Raw genomic sequence first — 23,119 nt, 5'->3', positions numbered from 1 at the left:
GACAGTGTGGCACTCCCTCAGTACTGACCCTCTGACAGTGCAGCACTCCCTCACTACTGACCCCCTGACAGTGCGGCACTCCCTCAGTACTGACCCTCTGACAGAGCAGATTTCCCGCAATACTGACCCTCTGACAGTGCGGGACTCCCTCAATCATGACCATCTGACAGTGCAGCGCTCCCTCAGTACTGACCCTCTGACAGTGCGGCACTCCCTCAGTACTGACCCTCTGACAGTGTGGCACTCTCTCAGTACTGACCCTCTGACAGTGCGGCACTCCCTCAGTACTGACCCTCTGACAGTGTGGCACTCCCTCAGTACTGACCCTCTGACAGTGTGGCACTCCCTCAGTACTGACCCTCTGACAGTGTGGCACTCCCTCAGTACTGACCCTCTGACAGTGTGGCACTCCCTCAGTACTGACCCCCTGACAGTGCGGCACTCCCTCAGTACTGACCCTCTGACAGTGCAGCACTCCCTCACTACTGACCCCCTGACAGTGCGGCACTCCCTCAGTACTGACCCTCTGACAGAGCAGATTTCCCGCAATACTGACCCTCTGACAGTGCGGGACTCCCTCAATCATGACCATCTGACAGTGCAGCGCTCCCTCAGTACTGACCCTCTGACAGTGCGGCACTTCCTCAGTGCTGAACCTCTGACACTGCAGCACTCCCTCAGCACTGACCCTCTGACAGTGCGGCGCTCCCTCACTACTGACCCACTGACAGTGCGGCACTCCCTCAGTACTGACCCTCTGACAGTGCGGCACTCCCTCAGTACTGACCCTCTGACATTTCAGTACCCCCACAGTACTGACCCTCTGACAGTGCAGCGCTCCCTCAGTACTGACCCTCTGACAGTGCAGCGCTCCCTCAGTACTGACCCTCTGACAGTGCAGCGCTCCCTCAGTCCTGACCCTCTGACAGTGCGGCACTCCATCAATCATGACCATCTGACAGTGCAGCATTCCCGCAGTACTGACCCTCTGACAGTGCAGCACTCCCTCAGTGCTGAACCTCTGACACTGCAGCACTCCCTCACTACTGACCCCCTGACAGTGCGGCACTCCCTCAGTACTGACCCTCTGACAGAGCAGATTTCCCGCAATACTGACCCTCTGACAGTGCGGGACTCCCTCAATCATGACCATCTGACAGTGCAGCGCTCCCTCAGTACTGACCCTCTGACAGTGCGGCACTCCCTCAGTACTGACCCTCTGACAGTGTGGCACTCTCTCAGTACTGACCCTCTGACAGTGCGGCACTCCCTCAGTACTGACCCTCTGACAGTGTGGCACTCCCTCAGTACTGACCCTCTGACAGTGTGGCACTCCCTCAGTACTGACCCTCTGACAGTGTGGCACTCCCTCAGTACTGACCCTCTGACAGTGTGGCACTCCCTCAGTACTGACCCCCTGACAGTGCGGCACTCCCTCAGTACTGACCCTCTGACAGTGCAGCACTCCCTCACTACTGACCCCCTGACAGTGCGGCACTCCCTCAGTACTGACCCTCTGACAGAGCAGATTTCCCGCAATACTGACCCTCTGACAGTGCGGGACTCCCTCAATCATGACCATCTGACAGTGCAGCGCTCCCTCAGTACTGACCCTCTGACAGTGCGGCACTTCCTCAGTGCTGAACCTCTGACACTGCAGCACTCCCTCAGCACTGACCCTCTGACAGTGCGGCGCTCCCTCACTACTGACCCACTGACAGTGCGGCACTCCCTCAGTACTGACCCTCTGACAGTGCGGCACTCCCTCAGTACTGACCCTCTGACATTTCAGTACCCCCACAGTACTGACCCTCTGACAGTGCAGCGCTCCCTCAGTACTGACCCTCTGACAGTGCAGCGCTCCCTCAGTACTGACCCTCTGACAGTGCAGCGCTCCCTCAGTCCTGACCCTCTGACAGTGCGGCACTACATCAATCATGACCATCTGACAGTGCAGCATTCCCTCAGTACTGACCCTCTGACAGTGCGGCACTCCCTCAGTACTGACCCTCTGACAGTGCGGGACTCCCTCAATCATGACCATCTGACAGTGCAGCGCTCCCTCAGTACTGACCCTCTGACAGTGCGGCACTTCCTCAGTGCTGAACCTCTGACACTGCAGCACTCCCTCAGCACTGACCCTCTGACAGTGCGGCGCTCCCTCACTACTGACCCACTGACAGTGCGGCACTCCCTCAGTACTGACCCTCTGACAGTGCGGCACTCCCTCAGTACTGACCCTCTGACATTTCAGTACCCCCACAGTACTGACCCTCTGACAGTGCAGCGCTCCCTCAGTACTGACCCTCTGACAGTGCAGCGCTCCCTCAGTACTGACCCTCTGACAGTGCAGCGCTCCCTCAGTCCTGACCCTCTGACAGTGCGGCACTCCATCAATCATGACCATCTGACAGTGCAGCATTCCCGCAGTACTGACCCTCTGACAGTGCAGCACTCCCTCAGTGCTGAACCTCTGACACTGCAGCACTCCCTCACTACTGACCCCCTGACAGTGCGGCACTCCCTCAGTACTGACCCTCTGACAGAGCAGATTTCCCGCAATACTGACCCTCTGACAGTGCGGGACTCCCTCAATCATGACCATCTGACAGTGCAGCGCTCCCTCAGTACTGACCCTCTGACAGTGCGGCACTCCCTCAGTACTGACCCTCTGACAGTGTGGCACTCTCTCAGTACTGACCCTCTGACAGTGCGGCACTCCCTCAGTACTGACCCTCTGACAGTGTGGCACTCCCTCAGTACTGACCCTCTGACAGTGTGGCACTCCCTCAGTACTGACCCTCTGACAGTGTGGCACTCCCTCAGTACTGACCCTCTGACAGTGTGGCACTCCCTCAGTACTGACCCCCTGACAGTGCGGCACTCCCTCAGTACTGACCCTCTGACAGTGCAGCACTCCCTCACTACTGACCCCCTGACAGTGCGGCACTCCCTCAGTACTGACCCTCTGACAGAGCAGATTTCCCGCAATACTGACCCTCTGACAGTGCGGGACTCCCTCAATCATGACCATCTGACAGTGCAGCGCTCCCTCAGTACTGACCCTCTGACAGTGCGGCACTTCCTCAGTGCTGAACCTCTGACACTGCAGCACTCCCTCAGCACTGACCCTCTGACAGTGCGGCGCTCCCTCACTACTGACCCACTGACAGTGCGGCACTCCCTCAGTACTGACCCTCTGACAGTGCGGCACTCCCTCAGTACTGACCCTCTGACATTTCAGTACCCCCACAGTACTGACCCTCTGACAGTGCAGCGCTCCCTCAGTACTGACCCTCTGACAGTGCAGCGCTCCCTCAGTACTGACCCTCTGACAGTGCAGCGCTCCCTCAGTCCTGACCCTCTGACAGTGCGGCACTACATCAATCATGACCATCTGACAGTGCAGCATTCCCTCAGTACTGACCCTCTGACAGTGCGGCACTCCCTCAGTACTGACCCTCTGACAGTGCGGGACTCCCTCAATCATGACCATCTGACAGTGCAGCGCTCCCTCAGTACTGACCCTCTGACAGTGCGGCACTTCCTCAGTGCTGAACCTCTGACACTGCAGCACTCCCTCAGCACTGACCCTCTGACAGTGCGGCGCTCCCTCACTACTGACCCACTGACAGTGCGGCACTCCCTCAGTACTGACCCTCTGACAGTGCGGCACTCCCTCAGTACTGACCCTCTGACATTTCAGTACCCCCACAGTACTGACCCTCTGACAGTGCAGCGCTCCCTCAGTACTGACCCTCTGACAGTGCAGCGCTCCCTCAGTACTGACCCTCTGACAGTGCAGCGCTCCCTCAGTCCTGACCCTCTGACAGTGCGGCACTCCATCAATCATGACCATCTGACAGTGCAGCATTCCCGCAGTACTGACCCTCTGACAGTGCAGCACTCCCTCAGTGCTGAACCTCTGACACTGCAGCACTCCCTCACTACTGACCCCCTGACAGTGCGGCACTCCCTCAGTACTGACCCTCTGACAGAGCAGATTTCCCGCAATACTGACCCTCTGACAGTGCGGGACTCCCTCAATCATGACCATCTGACAGTGCAGCGCTCCCTCAGTACTGACCCTCTGACAGTGCGGCACTCCCTCAGTACTGACCCTCTGACAGTGTGGCACTCTCTCAGTACTGACCCTCTGACAGTGCGGCACTCCCTCAGTACTGACCCTCTGACAGTGTGGCACTCCCTCAGTACTGACCCTCTGACAGTGTGGCACTCCCTCAGTACTGACCCTCTGACAGTGTGGCACTCCCTCAGTACTGACCCTCTGACAGTGTGGCACTCCCTCAGTACTGACCCCCTGACAGTGCGGCACTCCCTCAGTACTGACCCTCTGACAGTGCAGCACTCCCTCACTACTGACCCCCTGACAGTGCGGCACTCCCTCAGTACTGACCCTCTGACAGAGCAGATTTCCCGCAATACTGACCCTCTGACAGTGCGGGACTCCCTCAATCATGACCATCTGACAGTGCAGCGCTCCCTCAGTACTGACCCTCTGACAGTGCGGCACTTCCTCAGTGCTGAACCTCTGACACTGCAGCACTCCCTCAGCACTGACCCTCTGACAGTGCGGCGCTCCCTCACTACTGACCCACTGACAGTGCGGCACTCCCTCAGTACTGACCCTCTGACAGTGCGGCACTCCCTCAGTACTGACCCTCTGACATTTCAGTACCCCCACAGTACTGACCCTCTGACAGTGCAGCGCTCCCTCAGTACTGACCCTCTGACAGTGCAGCGCTCCCTCAGTACTGACCCTCTGACAGTGCAGCGCTCCCTCAGTCCTGACCCTCTGACAGTGCGGCACTCCATCAATCATGACCATCTGACAGTGCAGCATTCCCTCAGTACTGACCCTCTGACAGTGCGGCACTGGTATGGAGGTATGGATGTTGCCTGGTATGGAGGGTCTTAGCTATGAGGAGAGATTGGGTAAACTGGGGTTGTTCTCCTTGGAAAGACGGAGAATGAGGGGAGATCTAATAGAGGTATACAAGATTATGAAGGGTATAGATAGGGTGAACAGTGGGAAGCTTTTTCCCAGGTCGGAGGTGACGATCACGAGGGGTCACGGGCTCAAGCTGAGAGGGGCGAAGTATAACTCAGACATCAGAGGGACGTTTTTTACACAGAGGGTGGTGGGGGCCTGGAATGCGCTGCCAAGTAGGGTGGTGGAGGCAGGCACGCTGACATCGTTTAAGACTTACCTGGATAGTCACATGAGCAGCCTGGGAATGGAGGGATACAAACAATTGGTCCAGTTGGACCATGGAGCGGCACAGGCTTGGAGGGCCGAAGGGCCTGTTTCCTGTGCTGTACTGTTCTTTGTTCTTTGTTCACTCCCTCACTCCTGACCGGCTGACAGTGCAGCACTCCCTCAGTACTGACCCTCTGACAGTGCGGCACTCCCTCAGTACTGACCCTCTGACAGTGCGGCACTCCCTCAGTACTGACCCTCTAACAGTGCAGCACTCCCTCAGTGCTGAACCTCTGACACTGCAGCACTCCCTCAGTACTGACCCTCTGACAGTGCAGCACTCTCTCAGTACTGACCCTCTGACAGTGCAGCGCTTCCTCAGTACTGTCCCTCTGACAGAGCAGTTTTCCCACAATACTGACCCTCTGACAGTGCGGGACTCCCTCAATCTTGACCATCTGACAGTGCAGCACTCCCTCAGTACTGACCCTCTGACAGTGCGGGACTCCCTCAATCTTGACCATCTGACAGTGCAGCGCTCCCTCAGTACTGACCCTCTGACAGTGCGGCACTCCCTCAGCACTGACTCTCTGACAGTGCGGCACTCCCTCAGTACTGACCCTCTGACAGTGCAGCACTCCCTCAGTACTGACCCTCTGACAGTGCGGCACTCCCTCAGTACTGACCCTCTGACAGTGCAGCGCACCCTTATTACTGACCCTCTGACAGTGTGGCACTCCCTCAGTACTGACCCTCTGACATTTCAGTATACCCACAGTACTAACCCTCTGATAGTGCAGTACTCCCTCACTATAGTGCACTAGATCCTCACGACAGGATTAAGGAGAACCCGAAGGCATTTTATTCATACGTTAGGAACAAAAGAGTTGTCAGGGAAAAAGTCGGACCTCTCAGGGACAAAGGAGAGGAATTATGCTGAAAACCCAAGGGAATTGGGGAGATCCTAAATGAATACTTTGCATCGGTATTCACAAAGGAGAGTGGCTTGTTGACTGGGAGTGTCTCAGAGGGAGGTGTTGACCTGTTAGAGAGAATCTCCATTATAAGGGAGGAAGTGTTAGGTTTTTTAGGTAACATTAAAACTGACAAATCCCCAGGGCCTGATGCCATCTATCCTAGACTGCTCAGGGAGACAAGAGATGTAATTGCTGGGCCTCTGACGGAAATCTTTGTCTCTTCGTTGGACACAGGTGAGGTCCCTGAGGATTGGGGGATAGCGAATGTGATACCGTTATTTAAGAAGGGTAGCAGGGATAACCTGGGAAATTATAGGCCAGTGAGCTTGACGTCCGTGGTAGGGAAGTTGTTGGAGAGGATTCTTAGAGACAGGATGTATGCGCATTTAGAACGGAACAATCTCATTAGTGACAGACAGCATGGTTTTGTAAGAGGGAGGTCGTGCCTGACAAATTTGGTGGAGTTTTTTGAGGAAATGACAATAACGGTTGATGAAGGAAGGGCCGTGGATGTCGTCTATATGGATTTCAGAAAGGCATTTGACAAAGTCCCTCATGGCAGGTTGGTTAAGAAGATTAAGACTCATGGGATACAAGGGGAAGTGGCTAGATGGGTGGAGAACTGGCTTGGCCATAGGAGACAGAGGGTAGTGGTCGAAGGGTCTTTTTCCGGCTGGAGGTCTGAACGAAGGACAATACAGCACAGGAACAGGCCCTTCGGCCCTCCAAGCCCGCGCCGCTCCCTGGTCCAAACTAGACCATTCTTTTGTATCCCTCCATTCCCACTCCGTTCATGTGGATATCTAGATAAGTCTTAAATGCTCCCAGTGTGTCCGCGTCCACCACCTTGCCCGGCAGCGCATTCCAGGCCCTCACCACCCTCTGTGTAAAATACGTCCTTCTGATATCCGTGTTAAACCTCCCCCTCCCATCACCTTGAACCTACGACCCCTTGTGAACGTCACCACCAACCTAGGAAAAAGCTTCCCAGCGTTTACCCCATCTATGCCTTTCATAATTTTATACACCTCTATTAGATCACCCCTCATCCTCCGTCTTTCCAGGGAGAACAACCCCAGTTTACCCAATCTCTCCTCATAACTAAGCCCCTCCATACCAGCCAACATCCTGGTAAACCTCCTCTGTACTCTCTCTCAAGCCTCCATGTCCTTCTGGTAGTGTGGCGACCAGAACTGGACGCAGTATTCCAAACGCGGCCGAACCAACGTTCTATACATCTGCAACATCAGACCCCAACTTTTATACTCTATGCCCCGTCCTATAAAGGCAAGCATGCCATATGACTTCTTCACTACCTTCTCCAACTGTGACGTCACCTTCAAGGATCTGTGGACTTGCACACCCAGGTCCCTCTGCGTATCTACACCATTTATCGTACAGCTCCTCCCTACGTTAGTTCTACCAAAATGCATCACTTCCCATTTATCTGAATTGAACTCCATCTGCCATTTCTTTGCCCAAATTTCCAGTGGTGTTCCGCAGGGCTCTGTGCTGGGACCTCTGCTATTTGTGATATATATAAATGATTTGGAAGAAGGTGACTGGTGTAATCAGCAAGTTTGCGGATGACACGAAGATGGCTGGACTTGCGGATAGCGATGAGCATTGTCGGACAATACAGCAGGATATAGATAGGTGGGAAAAGTGGGTGGAGAAATGGCAGATGGAATTTAATCCGGATAAATGCGAAGTGATGCATTTTGGAAGAACGAATGTAGGGAGGAGTTATACAATAAATGGCAGAGTCATCAGGAGTATAGAAACACAGAGGGACCTAGGTGTGCAAGTCCACAAATCCTTGAAGGTGGCAGCACAGGTGGAGAAGGTGGTGAAGAAGGCATATGGTATGCTTGCCTTTATAGGAAGCGGTATAGAATATAAAAGCTGGAGTCTGATGTTGCTGCTGTACAGAACGTTGGTTAGGCCACATTTGGAGTACTGCGTCCAGTTCTGGTCGCCACACTACCAGAAGGACGTGGAGGCTTTAGAGAGAGTGCAGAGAAGGTTTACCAGGATGTTGCCTGGTATGGAGGGTCTTAGCTATGAGGGGAGATTGGGTAAACTGGGCTTGTTCTCCCTGGAAAGACGGAGAATGAGGGGAGATCTAATAGAGGTGTACAAAATTATGAAGGGCATAGATAGCGTGAACAGTGGGAAGCTTTTACCAAGGTCGGAGGTGACGATCACGAGGGGTCACGGGCTCAAGATGAGAGGGGCGAGGTATAACTCAGATATCAGAGGGATGTTTTTTACACAGAGTGGTGGGGGCCTGGAATGCGCTGCCAAGTAGGGTGGTGGAGGCAGACATGCTGGCATCGTTTAAGACTTACTTGGCTAGTCACATGAGCCGTCTGGGAATGGAGGGATACAAATAAATGGTCTAGTTGGACCAATGAGCGGCACAGGCTTGGAGGGCCGTAGGACCTGTTTCCTGTGCTGTACTGTTCTTTGTTCTTTGTACTGACCCTCTGACAGTGCAGCCTTCCCAATATTGACAAAGAGCAAAAGAACAAAGAACAGTACAGCACAGGAAACAGGCCCTTCGGCCTTCCAAGCCTGTGCCGCTCCTTGGTCCAACTAGACCAATCGTTTATATCCCTCCATTCCCAGGCTGCTCATGTGACTATCCAGGTAAGTCTTAAACGGTGTCAGCGTGTCTGCCTCCACCACCCTACTTGGCAGCGCATTCCAGGCCCCCACCACCCTCTGTGTAAATAACATCCCTCTAATATCTGAGTTATACCTCGCCCCTCTCACCTTGAGCCCGTGGCCCTCTAACAGTGCAGCATTCCCTCACTACTGACTCTGTGACAGTAGAGCACTCCCTCAGTACTGATCCTCTGACCGTGCAGGACTCCCTCAGTACTGATCCTCTGACAGTGCGGCACTCCCTCAGTACTGACCCTCTGACAGTGTAGCACTCCCTCAGTACTGATCCTCTGATGTGCAGGACTCCCTCAGTACTGACCCTCTGACTGTGCGGCACTCCCTCAGTACTGACCCTCTGACAGTGCAGCACTCTCTCAGTACTGATCCTCTGACAGTGCGGCACTCCCTCAGTACTGACCCTCTGACAGTGCAGCACTCCCTCAGCACTGACCCTCTGACAGTGCGGCACTCCCTCAGTACTGACCCTCTGACAGTGCGGCACTCCCTCAGTACTGGCTCTCTGACAGTGCGGCACTCCCTCAGTACTGACCCTCTGACAGTGCAGCACTCCCTCAGCACTGACCCTCCGACAGTGCGGCACTCCCTCAGTACTGACCCTCTGACAGTGAGGCACTCCCTCAGTACTGGCTCTCTGACAGTGCTGCCGCACTCCCTCAGTACTGACCCTCTGACAGTGCGGCACTCCCTCAGTACTGACCCTCTGTCAAATGAGATGGTGACATTGCTCTTTCTGAAGTTTGCTGATTGGCCATTTTGTTTCTGATGTGAGAGCAGTGATTACGGTTCAATAATCCCTCCGTGATTGTCAGGTGAGATCCTGAGGCTGGAACATCGCAGCAGGAATTTTCTGCCGCAGATATTATCGACGACGCTTCAGCCCCTGCCCAGAGACAGCAGGGCCTGAGTAATTAATGTTCATCTTTCCACATCCTGAGACCACTTTTAAAAGGAGTTGCAAAATATAGACAGGATTTCACAATGCTGTGGCCCATGGAGAGACTGAGGCCTGTCTGATTGAAGAGGTTCCAGGATATTACCGAGCTTGACACTACCCGCACACTTTAACCTCGCTCCCTCAGCTATTTCACTTTGCTTCATCTGGTTGGACAGACCCCCGGCCATGCTGCGCTCCTCAGGGGCCGGGGGGGGGTGGATTGAGGCTTCCTCCCCCTCATCCTGTGGTCGGCACTTTGGGGAAAACGTTTCCTGGTGATAGAGCACTGGAAGACTGGCTGGTTAATCCCCCCCCCCCCCCCCCCCCCCCCCCCCCCCGCTCCCTGAGTGCTGCAACACAGGGAATAAAGTTAACTCACTGACTTCACCAGAACTTCACCTGAGTTCAACAACAGAGATTTTGAGGATTAACTGCCCACTTTCAATTCATTCTGTGAACAAGAGCCTTGGCCGCTCAGATCCTGTCAGGGGGACAGAAAGTTCTGGAAAGCCTGACCAGAGGTTGGACCAACAGCTGTGAACGTCTCTGCCTGTTTCTGCAGCTGCCGTGTGGAGGTGGCTTTAGCGACCAGGCCAGGCAGCTGGGCACTTCATTCAGGAAATGACAGAACCAAGATCATTCTAACAAGATCAGAAATGTTGTCAAGATGTCAGCAGATCCTCACAGCCTCCCTGAAGAAATCTCAGCTCAGATCATTCACAGCACCGGATGATGCGTCCTGTTCGATTGACTTGTTCTCTAACCTCCAGCTCCAACACTCTCTGTAATTTAATTCACCAGGAATGTGATAATGGGGAAGCGAGGGGAGAGTGTGCAACAGAACCCAAACAACAGGAATCGGGAGCGTAGGAATAGAGGATTTCGGAACAGGAGGAGGCCATTCAACCACTCAGGGAGCGGCACGGTGGCACAGTGGTTAGCACTGCTGCCTCGCAGTGCCAGGGACCCGGGTTCGATTCCCAGCTCGGGTCACTGTCTGTGTGGAGTCTACACGTTCTCCTCGTGTCTGTGTGGGTTTCCTCCCTGTGCCCCGGTTTCCTCCCACAGACCAAAGATGTGCCAGTTAGGTGGATTGGCCATGCAAAATTGCCCCTTCGTGTCAGGGGGACTAGCAGGGTAAATGCATTGGGTTATGGGGATAGGGCCCGGGTGGGATTGTGGTCAGTGCAGACTCGATGGGCTGAATGGCCTCCTTCTGCACCGTAGGATTCTAGCCCTTCGAGCCTGCTCCACTTGTCAATAGGATCATTATCACCTATCCATACGATCATCGCTGATCTGACTGAGGTCTCCTCTGCACTTCCCTATCTGCCCCCGTCGCCCTTCACTCCCTTTTGTTTATTCATTCCTCTGTCTAACTCCACCCGCAATATAAAAGCAAAATACTGCGGATGCTGGAATCTGAAACAAAAACAGAAATTGCTGGAAAATCCCTGCAGGGCTGACAGCCTCTGTGGAGAGAGAATAGACATGATGTGGAGATGCCGGCGTTCACCCCAGAGAGTTTACCCCAGAGAGTTTACCCCAGAGAGTTTACCCCAGAGAGTTTACCCCAGAGAGTTTACCCCAGAGAGTTTACCCCAGAGAGTTTACCCCAGAGAGTTTACCCCAGAGAGAATAGAGCCAACGTTTCCAGTCTGGATGATCCTTCTGTTCATCCGCCTGAAATATACCCAGTGACCCAGCGTCCAGGATGAGAATTCCACATTCTCACCCCCCAAGAAAAATAATTCTCCTCATCCCTGCAATAAACCTTAAACCTCATTCATAAACAGTGTCACCAAGTTACAGTCTCCCACACCAGAGGAAATATCCTCCAGCTTTCCCCATCAAATCCCCTCAGGATATTACATGAGGTCACCTCTCATTCTTTCAAACTCCAATCTACACTGGCCCAGCCAATCCAACCTCTCTTCAGAAGAAAAGCCAAGGTTCCTTAGGCAGCACCTTCCAAACCTGCAACCACCACCATCCAGAAGGACAAGGGCAGCAGATACCTGGGAACACCACCACCTGGAGGTTCCCCTCCGAGTCACCCACCATCCTGACTTGGAAATATATTGCTGTTTCTTTGCCGTCATTGGGCCAAAATCCTGGGATTCCCTCCCTAACAGCACTGTGGGTGCTCCTACACCATATGGACTGCAGAAGATTGAAGAAGGCAGTTACCCACCACCTTCTCGAGGGCAGTTAGGGATGGGCAATACATGCTGGCCCATCCTATGAATGATTTTTAAAAATAAACCCTTTGGGCGGGATTTTCCAGCCACACTCATCCCAAGGCCGGAAAATCCCACCCGAGGTCAACACACCTTTGTATGGTCCGCCCCCCCACCCACTCTGATTCCCGTGGCGAGCGGGATGGGAAAATTCCACGCTTTATCCCAGGAATGAGTCGAGCAAACCTTCTCTGACCTGCTTCTAATGCAACGTGACCAAAACTGTACGCAGTACTCCAGATGTGGTCTCACCAACACCCCGCACGTCTGCAGAAAAATATTCCAACTTTTGCATTCCATTTCTCTCGCAATAAACACCAACATTCCATTTTCCTTCCTGGTCACTTACTGTACCTGTGTGTGACATTTCCTGATTGATGTACCAGGACATCCAGATCCCTCTGTAACTCAGAGTTCTGTAATCTCTCCCCATTTAAATAAGTTGCTGCTTTTTCTTTATTCCTGTGAAAGTGGACAAGTTCACATTTTCCCACATTATACACCATCTGACAATTTTTTGCCCACTCACTTAACCTGTTGGAGTCCCAATTGTAGACTGTTTTCACAAGTTCTCTGTCTACTTATTGTGGTTTCATCAGAAAATGTAGGTACCGTCCATGAGCTAAGTCACTGATATGGATTGTAAAGAGCTATAGCCCCAGCACTGATGCCTGTGGCACTCCCCTAGTTACATCTGGCCAACCTGAAACACACTCATTTATCCCGATCTCTGCTCCGTGTTAGCTGAACAACTCTCAATCCACACTCACACAATACCCCCTACACCCAACACCATGTTTACTGACATTATGCAGGAACCTGTGACATGGCTCCTCATCAAAAGCCGTCAGGAAATCCAAGTACATCACATCCACAGGTTCCCCTTTATCCACATTGTTACTTCCTCCAAATATTCAAATCAATTAGTTAAATATGATTTCCCTTTCACAAACGCATGTTTACTTTGCCTGATCAAATTATGATTTTCTAAGAATCCTGCTCCTGGATAATGGATTGGAGCAGTTTCCCTGTGACAGATAACAGATTAATTTCCTGCTTTCTGTCTCCCTTCTTTCTTGAATAAAGGTGTTACATTCACTATTTTCCAATCCACGGGGACCCTTCCAGAATCGAGGGAACTTTGGAAGATTATAACCAATGTGCAACACCTGCCCCTTCACCTCCTCCCTGCTCACCATCACAGGGTCCAAACGCCCCTCCCAGGTGAAGCAGCGCTTCACGTGCGCCTCCTTCAATCTGGGCTATTGCATTCGCTGCTCCCAATGCGTCTACTCAACATCGGAGAGACCAAATGCAGACTGGTGACCGCTTTGCTGAACATCTTCAGTCCATCCATAAGCAGGACCCAGACCTTCCTGGCACTTTCCACTTCAACACACCCCCCTGCTCTCCTTGGCCTTTTGCAATGCTCCAATTAACCCCAATGCAAACTGAAGGAACAGCACCTCATCTTCCGATTGGACACTTTACAGCCTTCCGGACTGAACGTTGAGTTCAACAACTTCAGAGCACCAACTGTCTCCTCCACCAGCCCCCCACCACACCCCCCACATTTCCTCCCCCCACCTCCCCACCCCCCCCACCCATCCCCCCACCTTCTCCAACCCCCCACCCCCCCCCCCCTCACCCTGCCCTCACCTCCTCCATCCCCCATCCCCCCCCGCCATTTCCATCAATTATTCATTTTTTAAATTTATTTTTGGCCCACCAAGTCTGCGCTGACACAGATGTCTCTCTAATCTAATATTTTCTTGCCTCTATGTGGTCCATATCCCTCTATTCGCTGCCTATTCCTGTATCTATCCAGATGCCTCTTGAACGTTGTTATAAAATCTGCTTCCACCACCTCCTCCGGCAGCACGTTCCAGACATTCACCACCCTGTGTGTGAAAAACCTGCCCCTTACATCCCTTTTAAACTTTGCCCCTCTCACTCTCAACCTATGCCCCTGAGTAATTGACTCTTTGACCCTGGGAAAAAGACTCTGACTATCCACTCTATCCAAGCCTGCCATAATCTTGTAAACCTCAATCAGGTCCGACAAATACATAAGAGCTTCTACAAATACATAAAGGGCAAAAGAGTAACGAGGGAGAGAGTAGGGCCTCTCAAGGATCAACAAGGTCATCTATGTGCGGATCCACAAGAGATGGGTGAGATCCTAAATGAATATTTCTCATCAGTATTTACTGTTGAGAAAAGCATGGATGTTAGGGAACTTGGGGAAATAAATAGTGATGTCTTGAGGAGTGTACATATTACAGAGAAGGAGGTGCTGGAAGTCTGAAAGCGCATCAAGGTAGATAAATCCCCGGGACCTGATGAAGTGTATCCCAGGACATTGTGGGAGGCTAGGGAGGAAATTGCAGGTCCCCTAGCCGAGATATTTGAATCATCGATAGTCACGGGTGAGGTGCCCGAAGATTGGAGAGTGGCAAATGTTGTGCCTTTGTTTAAAAAGGGCTGCAGGGAAAAGCTTGGGAACTACAGGCCATTGAGCCTCACATCTGTGCTGGGTAAGTTGTTGGAAGGTACTTTGAGAGACAGGATCTACATGCATTTAGAGAGGCAAGGACTGATTGGGGACAGTCAGCATGGCTTTGTGAGTGGAAAATCATGTCTCACAAATTTGATTGAGTTTTTTGAAGGGGTAACCAAGAAGGGAGATGAGGGCAGTGCAGTTGGTGTTGTCTACATGGACTTTAGCAAGGCCTTTGACAAGGTACCGCATGGTAGGTTGTTGCATGAGGTTAAATCTCACGGGATCCAGGGTGAGGTATCTAAATGGATACAAAATTGGCTTCTTGCCAGAAGCCAGAGGGTGGTTGTAGAGGGTTGTTTTTCAAACTGGAGGCCTGTGACCAGCGGTGTGCCTCAGGGATCGGTGCTGGGTCCACTGTTATTTGTCATTTATATTAATGATTTGGATGAGAATATAGGAGGCATGATTAGTAAGTTTGCAGATGACACCAAGATTGGTGGCATAGTGGACAGTGAAGAAGGTTATCTCAGATTGCAATGGGATCTTGATCAATTGGGCCAATGGGCTGACGAATGGCAGATCGAATTTAATTTAGATAAATCTGAGGTGATGCATTTTGGTAGATTGAACCAGGGCAGGACTTGCTCAGTTAATGGTCCGGTATTGTGGAGAGTTACAGAACAAAGAGATCTAGGGGTACATGTTCATAGCTCCTTGAAAGTGACGTCACAGGTGGACATAGTTGTGAAGAAGGCACTCAGCATGCTTGATTTCATCGGTCAGAACATTGAATACAGGAGTTGGGATGTCTTGTTGAAGTTGTACAAGACATTGGTAAGGCCACACTTGGAATACTGTGTACAGTTCTGGTCACCCTATTATAGAAAGGATATTATTAAACTAGAAAGAGTGCAGAAACTATTTACAAGGATGCTACTTGGACTTGATGGATTGAGTTATAAGGAGAGGCTGGATAGACTGGGACTTTTTTCTCTGGAGCGTAGAAAGCTGAGGGGTGATCTTATAGAGGTCTATAAAATAATGAGGGGCATAGATCAACTAGATACTCAATATCTTTTCCCAAAGGTAGGGGAGCCTAAAACTAGAGGGCATAGGTTTAAGGTGAGAGGGGAGAGATACAAAAGTGTCCAGAGGGGCAATTTCTTCACACAGAGGGTGGTGAGTGTCTGGAACAAGCTGCCAGAGGTAGTAGTAGAGACGGGTACAATTTTATCTTTTAAAAAGCATTTAAACAGTTACATGGGTACGATGGGTATAGAGGGAAATGGGCCAAATGCTGGCAATTGGGATTAGCTTTGGGGTTTAAAAAAAAAGAGTGGCATGGACATGTTGGGCCGAAGGGCCTGTTTCCATGCTGTAAACCTCTATGACTCTATGAGATCCCCCCTCATCCTCCGACGCTCCAATGAAAACAATCCAAGTTTGGTCAACCTTTCTTCGTAGTCCATATCCTCCAAACCAGGCAACATCCCGGTAAATCTCTTCTGCACACTTTCCAATGCATCAACATCCTTCCGGTCGTGTGGTGACCAGAATTGTACACAATACTCCAAATGCGGTCTAACCAAAGTCTTATACAGCTGCAACATGATTTTCCAATTCCTATACTCAACGCTCCGACTAATGAAGGCCAGAATGCCATACGCCTTCCTGACCACCTTGACCACCTGAGTTACCACCTTCAGGGAATTTTGGATCTGCACACCTCGCTTCCTCTGTATGCTAATATTTCTATGGATTCTACCATTTACTGAATACATTCCTTCCGCAGTAGACCTTCCAAATCGCATCACCTCACATTTAATAACCAGGTTAAATTCCCAGGTCTCCAGCTGATTTATATCCTGCTGCATCCTCTGACAATCCTCCTCACTATCCGCTACTCCCCTAATTTCTGTATCATCTGCAAATTTACTAATCAGACCACCTACATTTTCCTCTAAATCATTTATATATATTACAAACAACAGAGGCCTCAGCACTGATCCTTGTGGAACACCGCTTGTCACAGACCGCCAGTTAGAAAAGTACCCTTCCACTGCTACTCTCTGCTTTCTGTGCCCAAGCCAGTTTCATTTTCAACTTTTTTTAAAAATCTCTCTTTCCACCTTGCATTTGCCCCATTTCACTCATCCACCCACTCGGGCCATTTGTTACATGTCCCAGGTTGTCCTTTGACACCCTGCTTAACTTTGTTCTGCTGTTAACAAACTCTGAGTGGGCAAAGAACACAGAAAATTACAGCACAGGAACAGACCCTTCGGCCCTCCAAGCCTGCACCGACCATGCTGCCTGACTGAACTAAAACCCCCTACCCTTCCGGGGACCATATCCCTCTATTCCCACCCTATTCATGTATTTGTCAAGATGCCGCTTAAAAGTCACTATTGTATCTGCTTCCACTCCCTCCCCCGGCAGCGAGTTCCAGGCACTCACCACCCTTTGTGTAAAAAATTTGCCTCATTCATCTCCTTGTCCCTCACACCTTAAACCTAAGCCCCCTAGTAATTAACTCTTCCACTGTTGGAAAAAGCTTCTGACTATCCAAGAAGTGGCAGATGGAATACAATGTGGGAAAGTGTGAGGTTACGCACTTTGGCGTAGCAAGAACAGAGGTGTAGACTATTCTCTAAATGGGGAGAAATTCAGAAATCAGAAGTGCAAAGGGACTTGGGAGTCCGAATTCAGGATTGTATTAAAGTTAACTTGCAGGTTGAGTTGTAGTTAGGAAGGCAAATGCAATGTCAGCGTTCATTTTGAGAGGATGAGAATACAAAAGGAGGGATGGATTGCTGAGGGTGTATCCGGCTCTGGTCACACCACATTTGGAATATTGTGAGCACTTTTAATGATTGATGTGCCCTCTGTATCCCAACTTCGACAATCTCTTCATCAAAATAAGATTCTGTTTTTTTTACTCTTCCTGCCAAAGTGAACAAGTTCACATTTTCGACAATAATTTCTCCCTCAAAGTTAACAAAACGAAGGAGATTGTCATCGACGTCAGGAAGTGTAAAGGAGAACATGCCCCTGTCTACATCAACGGGGACAAAGTATAAATTGTCGAGAGCTTCAGATTTTCAGGTGTCCAGAACACCAACAACCTGTCCTGGTCCCCCCCACGCCGATGCTATAGTTAAGAAAGTCCACCACGCCTCTACTTTCTCAGGAGACTAAGGAGAGTTGGCATGTCCACTACGACTCTCAACTTCTACAGATGCACCACAGAAAGCATTCTTTCTGGTTGTATCACAGCTTGGTATGGCTCCTGCTCTGTCCAAGACCACAAGAAAGCACAAAGGGTCCATCACTCAAATCAGCATTCCATCCATTGGCTCTGTCTACACTTCCCGCTGCCTTGGCAAAGCAGCCAGCATAATTAAGGACCCCACGCACCTCGGACATTCTCTCTTCCACCTTTTTCCATTGGGTAAAAGGTACAAAAGTCTGAGGTCACGTACCAACCGACTCAAGAACAGCTTCTTCCCTGCTGCCATCAGACTTTTGAATGGACCTAACTTGCATTAAGTTGATCTTTCTCTGCACCCTAGCTATGACTGTAACACTATATTCTGCACTCTCTCCTTTCCTTCTCTGTGAACGGTATGCTTTGTCTGTATAGCGCGCAATAAACAATACTTTTCACTGCATCACCGTACATTTACAATAATAAATCAAATCAAATCTTGTATTCCAACCCCTTTGCAATATCATATTGCCAGTTACAACTTGAAAATGGTCCATATATATTGCTTCTCTCTGATTCTTGTTCATTGTTAGATTATCTTTAATCAACCCTAATCTTGTGAAATAACATTTGTTGTGACACCTTCTCATATACATGAGGCATAATCTTTGCCACATGGCAAGATGGAAACTCAATCACTCATTTCTCTGATAATTCCACTTATTTATTGATAATATGGAATTGAAATCTGACCAATTAATGTCCCCCTTTCCTGAGCTGTCAGGAGATACTCAGGACTGGGGATGTAAACTGACCGGGAGCTGGAGAAGATCAGAAAAGATCGGCATCACCACCGTGTATCTTTTCTGAAAGCTAAGTTCATTATTTTTAAAGCGAAACGATTGGAATTGAAAGCTTGCAGTAAAGAATCTGTGAACTTACACTTGTCTCGGCTGGGACCCCAGGACCAAACTCATCCCGGGAAGATGTGGTCGTTGGGTCCTTATCCTCATATTCTGTGATTTCATAATAATATTCATCTTCATAACGCTTAGCGTCATATTCACTGGGGTCATATTCTTCAACATCATACGCTTTGAAATCATGCTCATCAGTGCCTGTTCCTTTGCTGGAAGAATTTTTGACATCATGCCTATCAAGGTCATGCCCATCGAGGTCACGCCCATCGAGGTCACGCCCACCGAGGTCATGCCCATCGAGGTCATGCCCATCGAGGTCATGCTCTTTGCCATCATACTCCTTGAGGTCATATTCACTGGGATCGTACTCTTTGAAATCATACTCGTTCAGGTCATACTCGTTGAGATCCTGTTCCTTTTCTTCAGTCTCTTTCTTCTCGAGATAATAATCCTCTCCAGTCAGATATTCCTCTTTATAGTCGTCCTCAGTATTTGTCTTATTTAATCCAAGTGAAGTTCACAGTGTTTGGGAAATGAAAAATGATATTAGCATTGTGTTAGCAAAGCGCCAGCTTAACTCGACAACACGGTGCATTGCAAAGTAGCCCCAGAGATGTTTGATGCTGCTCTCTTCTGTTTTTTGAGTGAGTGGGACAACCGTTGCATTTTATAGGTCACACTGACCCATTTACTTGCATCAGGAAGTGGCTTTACCATTATGAAGAGCACATTTATATAAAATAGTCAGACTGCATGCAGAGGTCTGACCTATATAAAATAAAAGGAGCAATTATTCATGAACAAATTCAACAGCTATTGGGAATTTGAAATGAATGAGGAAATATTTCCTCTGACATCTTCATCTCTTGGTAGTCTTTGCAAAGCAACTGTCCGTGTCGAGGCAATGGATGGATCAGAATTTTTAACTTTATTTTCCTTTGATTCATTTCAGCTTTTCTCAGTGATTTGGTTGCTATGAATGATGCTGATATTGGAAAGCTCAATGTTTCAGAAAAAACTGTGAGATAAACTCTCCCAAAGACTTTTTATCATCTTGTCTAATCATGGGGATTGTAACTTTAGGTTTACAAAATGTTTGGAACCATTTCTGGGGAATATAACAAGCGACTTCTTAAACACAAAGCTCAGAACTCAGCTTGAATCTTGGTTAACGAAGTGTTGTGCTGATAGGGTGAGTTAAAGGCGGCCTGGGAAGGGGAGGTTCGTGTGAAGGATAAACACCAAGAGGCCTGTGTCTGTGACTTCTATTTGATGTAACTGTGTGAATAGAGCCTGGTGCAAGTTACAGAGGAACCTGAAACTGTACAGCTCGTACCTGAGGAACAAGAGCAACTCAGCACACGTCTAGACTGAGGCCTCTGTTGAGATGACTGTCCAGCTTAAGGGTATATTTAAACTCCAAGTGTAGTGTCAGGATGAAGTGACTTCACTTTCCCTTGCTGTCAGTGGGAAGAGTCCAGAACAGGGAGGAATATAACTTTAAAATAAACACTTGGCCATTCAGGGGTGAGATCACGCGAGGGAAGTAGCAAACTGGAACTCACTCCCCCAAGAGGCTGTGACTCTGGGGTTATTCAGAGTTCTCAAATTGGAGGTTGATGGATTCCGACTCAGTGTTAAAATTCAAGGTGGGGCATAGATTGAGTTACATTTCAGCTTTGGTCAAATTGAATAGTGGAACAGGCTCAAAGAGCCTTAATGACCTCCTATTGATCCTAATGTATCAAAGACCCAATCCAAGCAGGCTGCAGCGGAACCCAGTGTAAGATTTGCTGAATCAAATAAAGTCAAATAAATGTTTAAACTTCCACCCTCATTAGCCATTGCCTCGAGCTTTGATTCTCATTTACCGACATGTTAAATAGAAGCAGCAAATGTAATGTCTGGTGATTGAATTTATGTCAAACAAATTGTGCAATTTGTTACTCATCAAATCCAACTTAAAGAGCAGTTTGTCAAAAATTTTAAAATGCTTAAAATTCATGATGTTATTGGCAACTGGAATGAAAATGCTGGATTCAGCTCAGTCCAAACATGCTTGGTGTTTTTAGATGAGCAGTAACTCTCCAATATGCTTCCAGAGTGAGATCAGGACTGAACTCCATCTTCTCACTTTACCACTTACCTCTTCCAACATCCATGGCACTGCCGCTAATCTCAGGTTTGGATCAGAGTCTTTCTCTTTTGAAACTCTCTCAAGCCTGGCCACCAATCTCTCAGAACGTGGAAAAAACCCAGGCTAATATAAACTGGTAAATTTGCACACGGTAAAGATTGCAAAGGTTCTGACAGGATAAACTGAGACAAGATTTCCCAGGTTTTGTTTTTTACCTCATTAACTTTCTCTCTGGCTGCTGAGCTGGTGGTTTCTTCATAGGTTTCGTAGTAATATTCCTCTCCAGTCTGTTCTGGCAACACATTGTTCAGAACCTGAGTTGAAATTGAGATAAAACATTGCAGAGTTTAGTTAATGACACATCTTAAATCAAGTGAAAATTTGGCAGATTCAGCCAGAGTGATTGAGGGTGGGAAAGAAGAGGTGGGGTCATGGGGGAGGGCGGGGTTAAGGGTCATTCAAGTCTATCATCAGAGATCTTCCAGTCTTGACTCCTCAGAAGATCTTGATCGCTTTTGCTACCTTTGGCCCAACCTTGAGTTTTGATGCTGTTTGGTGACTGGACAAGTTCTGTATCCTCTTCTCAGACGTAAAGATTTTTTTGGAAGTAATCTTTGTCGCTATGTTCTTAGTTTTAGTTTGTCCAACATCCTTCTTCAATTTGATGAATGAAATGGATTTCTTTTTCTGAAAAATGTGGTGAGAGATGGAATGGAAAAGAGCATAAATAATGATGGCAGGAAAACAGGACAAGAAGTATGAATCGAAGGCCGTGGGGGCAACTGATCTGTCTTCCTGACTCCCAGCTGTGAATAAAAACCGTGTGGAGACAGGGAGGGAGAGAGAGAAGAATTGAGGGAAAGGAAAAGAGGGATTGAGGGAAAGGAAGGGAGGGAGGGAAGGATTGAGGGAAAGGGAGGGAGGGATTGAGGGAAAGGAAGAGAGGGATTGAGGGAAAGCAAGGGAAGGAGGGATTGAGGGTAAAGGAGGGAGGGAGGGATTGAGGGTAAAGGAGGGAGGGAGGGATTGAGGGTAAAGGAGGGAGGGAGGGATTGAGGGTAAAGGAGGAAGGGAGGGAGGGATTGAGGGAAAGGGAGGGAGGGATTAAGGGAAAGGAAGGGAGGAATTGAGGGTAAAGGAGGGAGGGATTGAGGGAAAGGAAGGGAGGGAGGGAGGGATTGAGGGAAAGGAAGGGAAGGAGGAATTGAGGGTAAAGGCGGGAGGGAGGGATTGAGGGAAAGGGAGGGAGGGAGGGAGGGATTGAGGGAAAGGAAGGGAAGGAGGAATTGAGGGTAAAGGCGGGAGGGAGGGATTGAGGGAAAGGGAGGGAGGGAGGGATTGAGGGAAAGGAAGGGAAGGAGTGATTGAGAGTAAAGGCGGGAGGGAGGGATTGAGGGAAAGGGAGGGAGGGAGGGAGGGATTGAGGGAAAGGGAGAGAGGGAGGGATTGAGGGAAAGGGAGGGAGGGATTGAGGGAAAGGGGGGGAGGGAGGGATTGTAGGCAGGAGGGATTGAGGAAAATGAAAGACAGGAAAGAGTTGTTCTGGAGAAAAGTGAATGGTGAGTTTGATGAGAATGACCAGAGGATGGACAGGATGAGTGGACAAAGATAACAGACCATGCTGAGGATTGGAATCTGGTCTTTGTTACCTCAGTTGGGGATTCTGTCCCTTCCAGTGTTGATTTTTCCTCAGTTGGCCGATAGTCAAACTCATCACTATAATCATAGTCATATTCCAGTATTTCTTCCGGAGAGTACTGCACCATGAGGGAAACGCAATCACAGTTAATGTTAGTGCAATCCAGGAGGACCTGGCTAAGCAGAATCAACCTTTTCACAGACCATAAGAAATGAAAATATGTTCTGAAGAGTGAGATGGAGCATGGCCCTGTGCACTGATGCACAGTGAATGCTGGCCAATCAGCAGCCAGTTATATATCATCCATCGTGCATCATCGCTCACACGCACAAAAACCAATCTCCAGCATATTTTCATCCAGTCAGCCCAATGTCCAGAACTTCCAACCAACTGCTCACTATCATAGCCCAGTAACAAGGTACAGTTTGTGTTCTCTCTTGGGCTTATGTATTGGACTAGCTGGATAGCACTTTTGGGAGCCGGTACAGACTCAATGGGCTGAATGGCCTCGTTCCGTGCTGTAACAATTCAGTGATTCTATGATCTGGAATGTGCTGCCGAAAGGGCAATGAAAGCAATTCAACAAAGACTTTCAACAGGAAATTAGATTTTTAAAAGATTATTTCATGGGATATGGGCGTCGCTGGCT

At 49.6% G+C, this 23,119-nt stretch overlaps 1 protein-coding gene across 1 annotated transcript in view; it reads right to left on the bottom strand.

Annotated features, from left to right (window-relative positions):
• LOC144497798 (collagen alpha-1(XI) chain-like) overlaps positions 1 to 23,119 on the bottom strand; it is a 494,895-nt gene that overhangs the window by 322,671 nt on the left and 149,105 nt on the right. The window contains exons 6-8 of the mRNA XM_078219235.1: positions 22,481 to 22,588; positions 21,047 to 21,145; positions 18,717 to 19,190 (exon numbers count right to left, since the gene is read on the bottom strand). Of these exons, the coding sequence (XP_078075361.1) occupies positions 18,717 to 19,190; positions 21,047 to 21,145; positions 22,481 to 22,588 (681 nt within the window). The remainder of the gene's footprint in view (positions 1 to 18,716; positions 19,191 to 21,046; positions 21,146 to 22,480; positions 22,589 to 23,119) is intronic.

Source organism: Mustelus asterias, chromosome 8, assembly GCF_964213995.1.
Source record: "Mustelus asterias chromosome 8, sMusAst1.hap1.1, whole genome shotgun sequence".
In the NCBI taxonomy this organism is placed as follows: Eukaryota; Metazoa; Chordata; class Chondrichthyes; order Carcharhiniformes; family Triakidae; genus Mustelus; species Mustelus asterias.
This window is presented reverse-complemented; position numbering and strand designations above follow the sequence as displayed.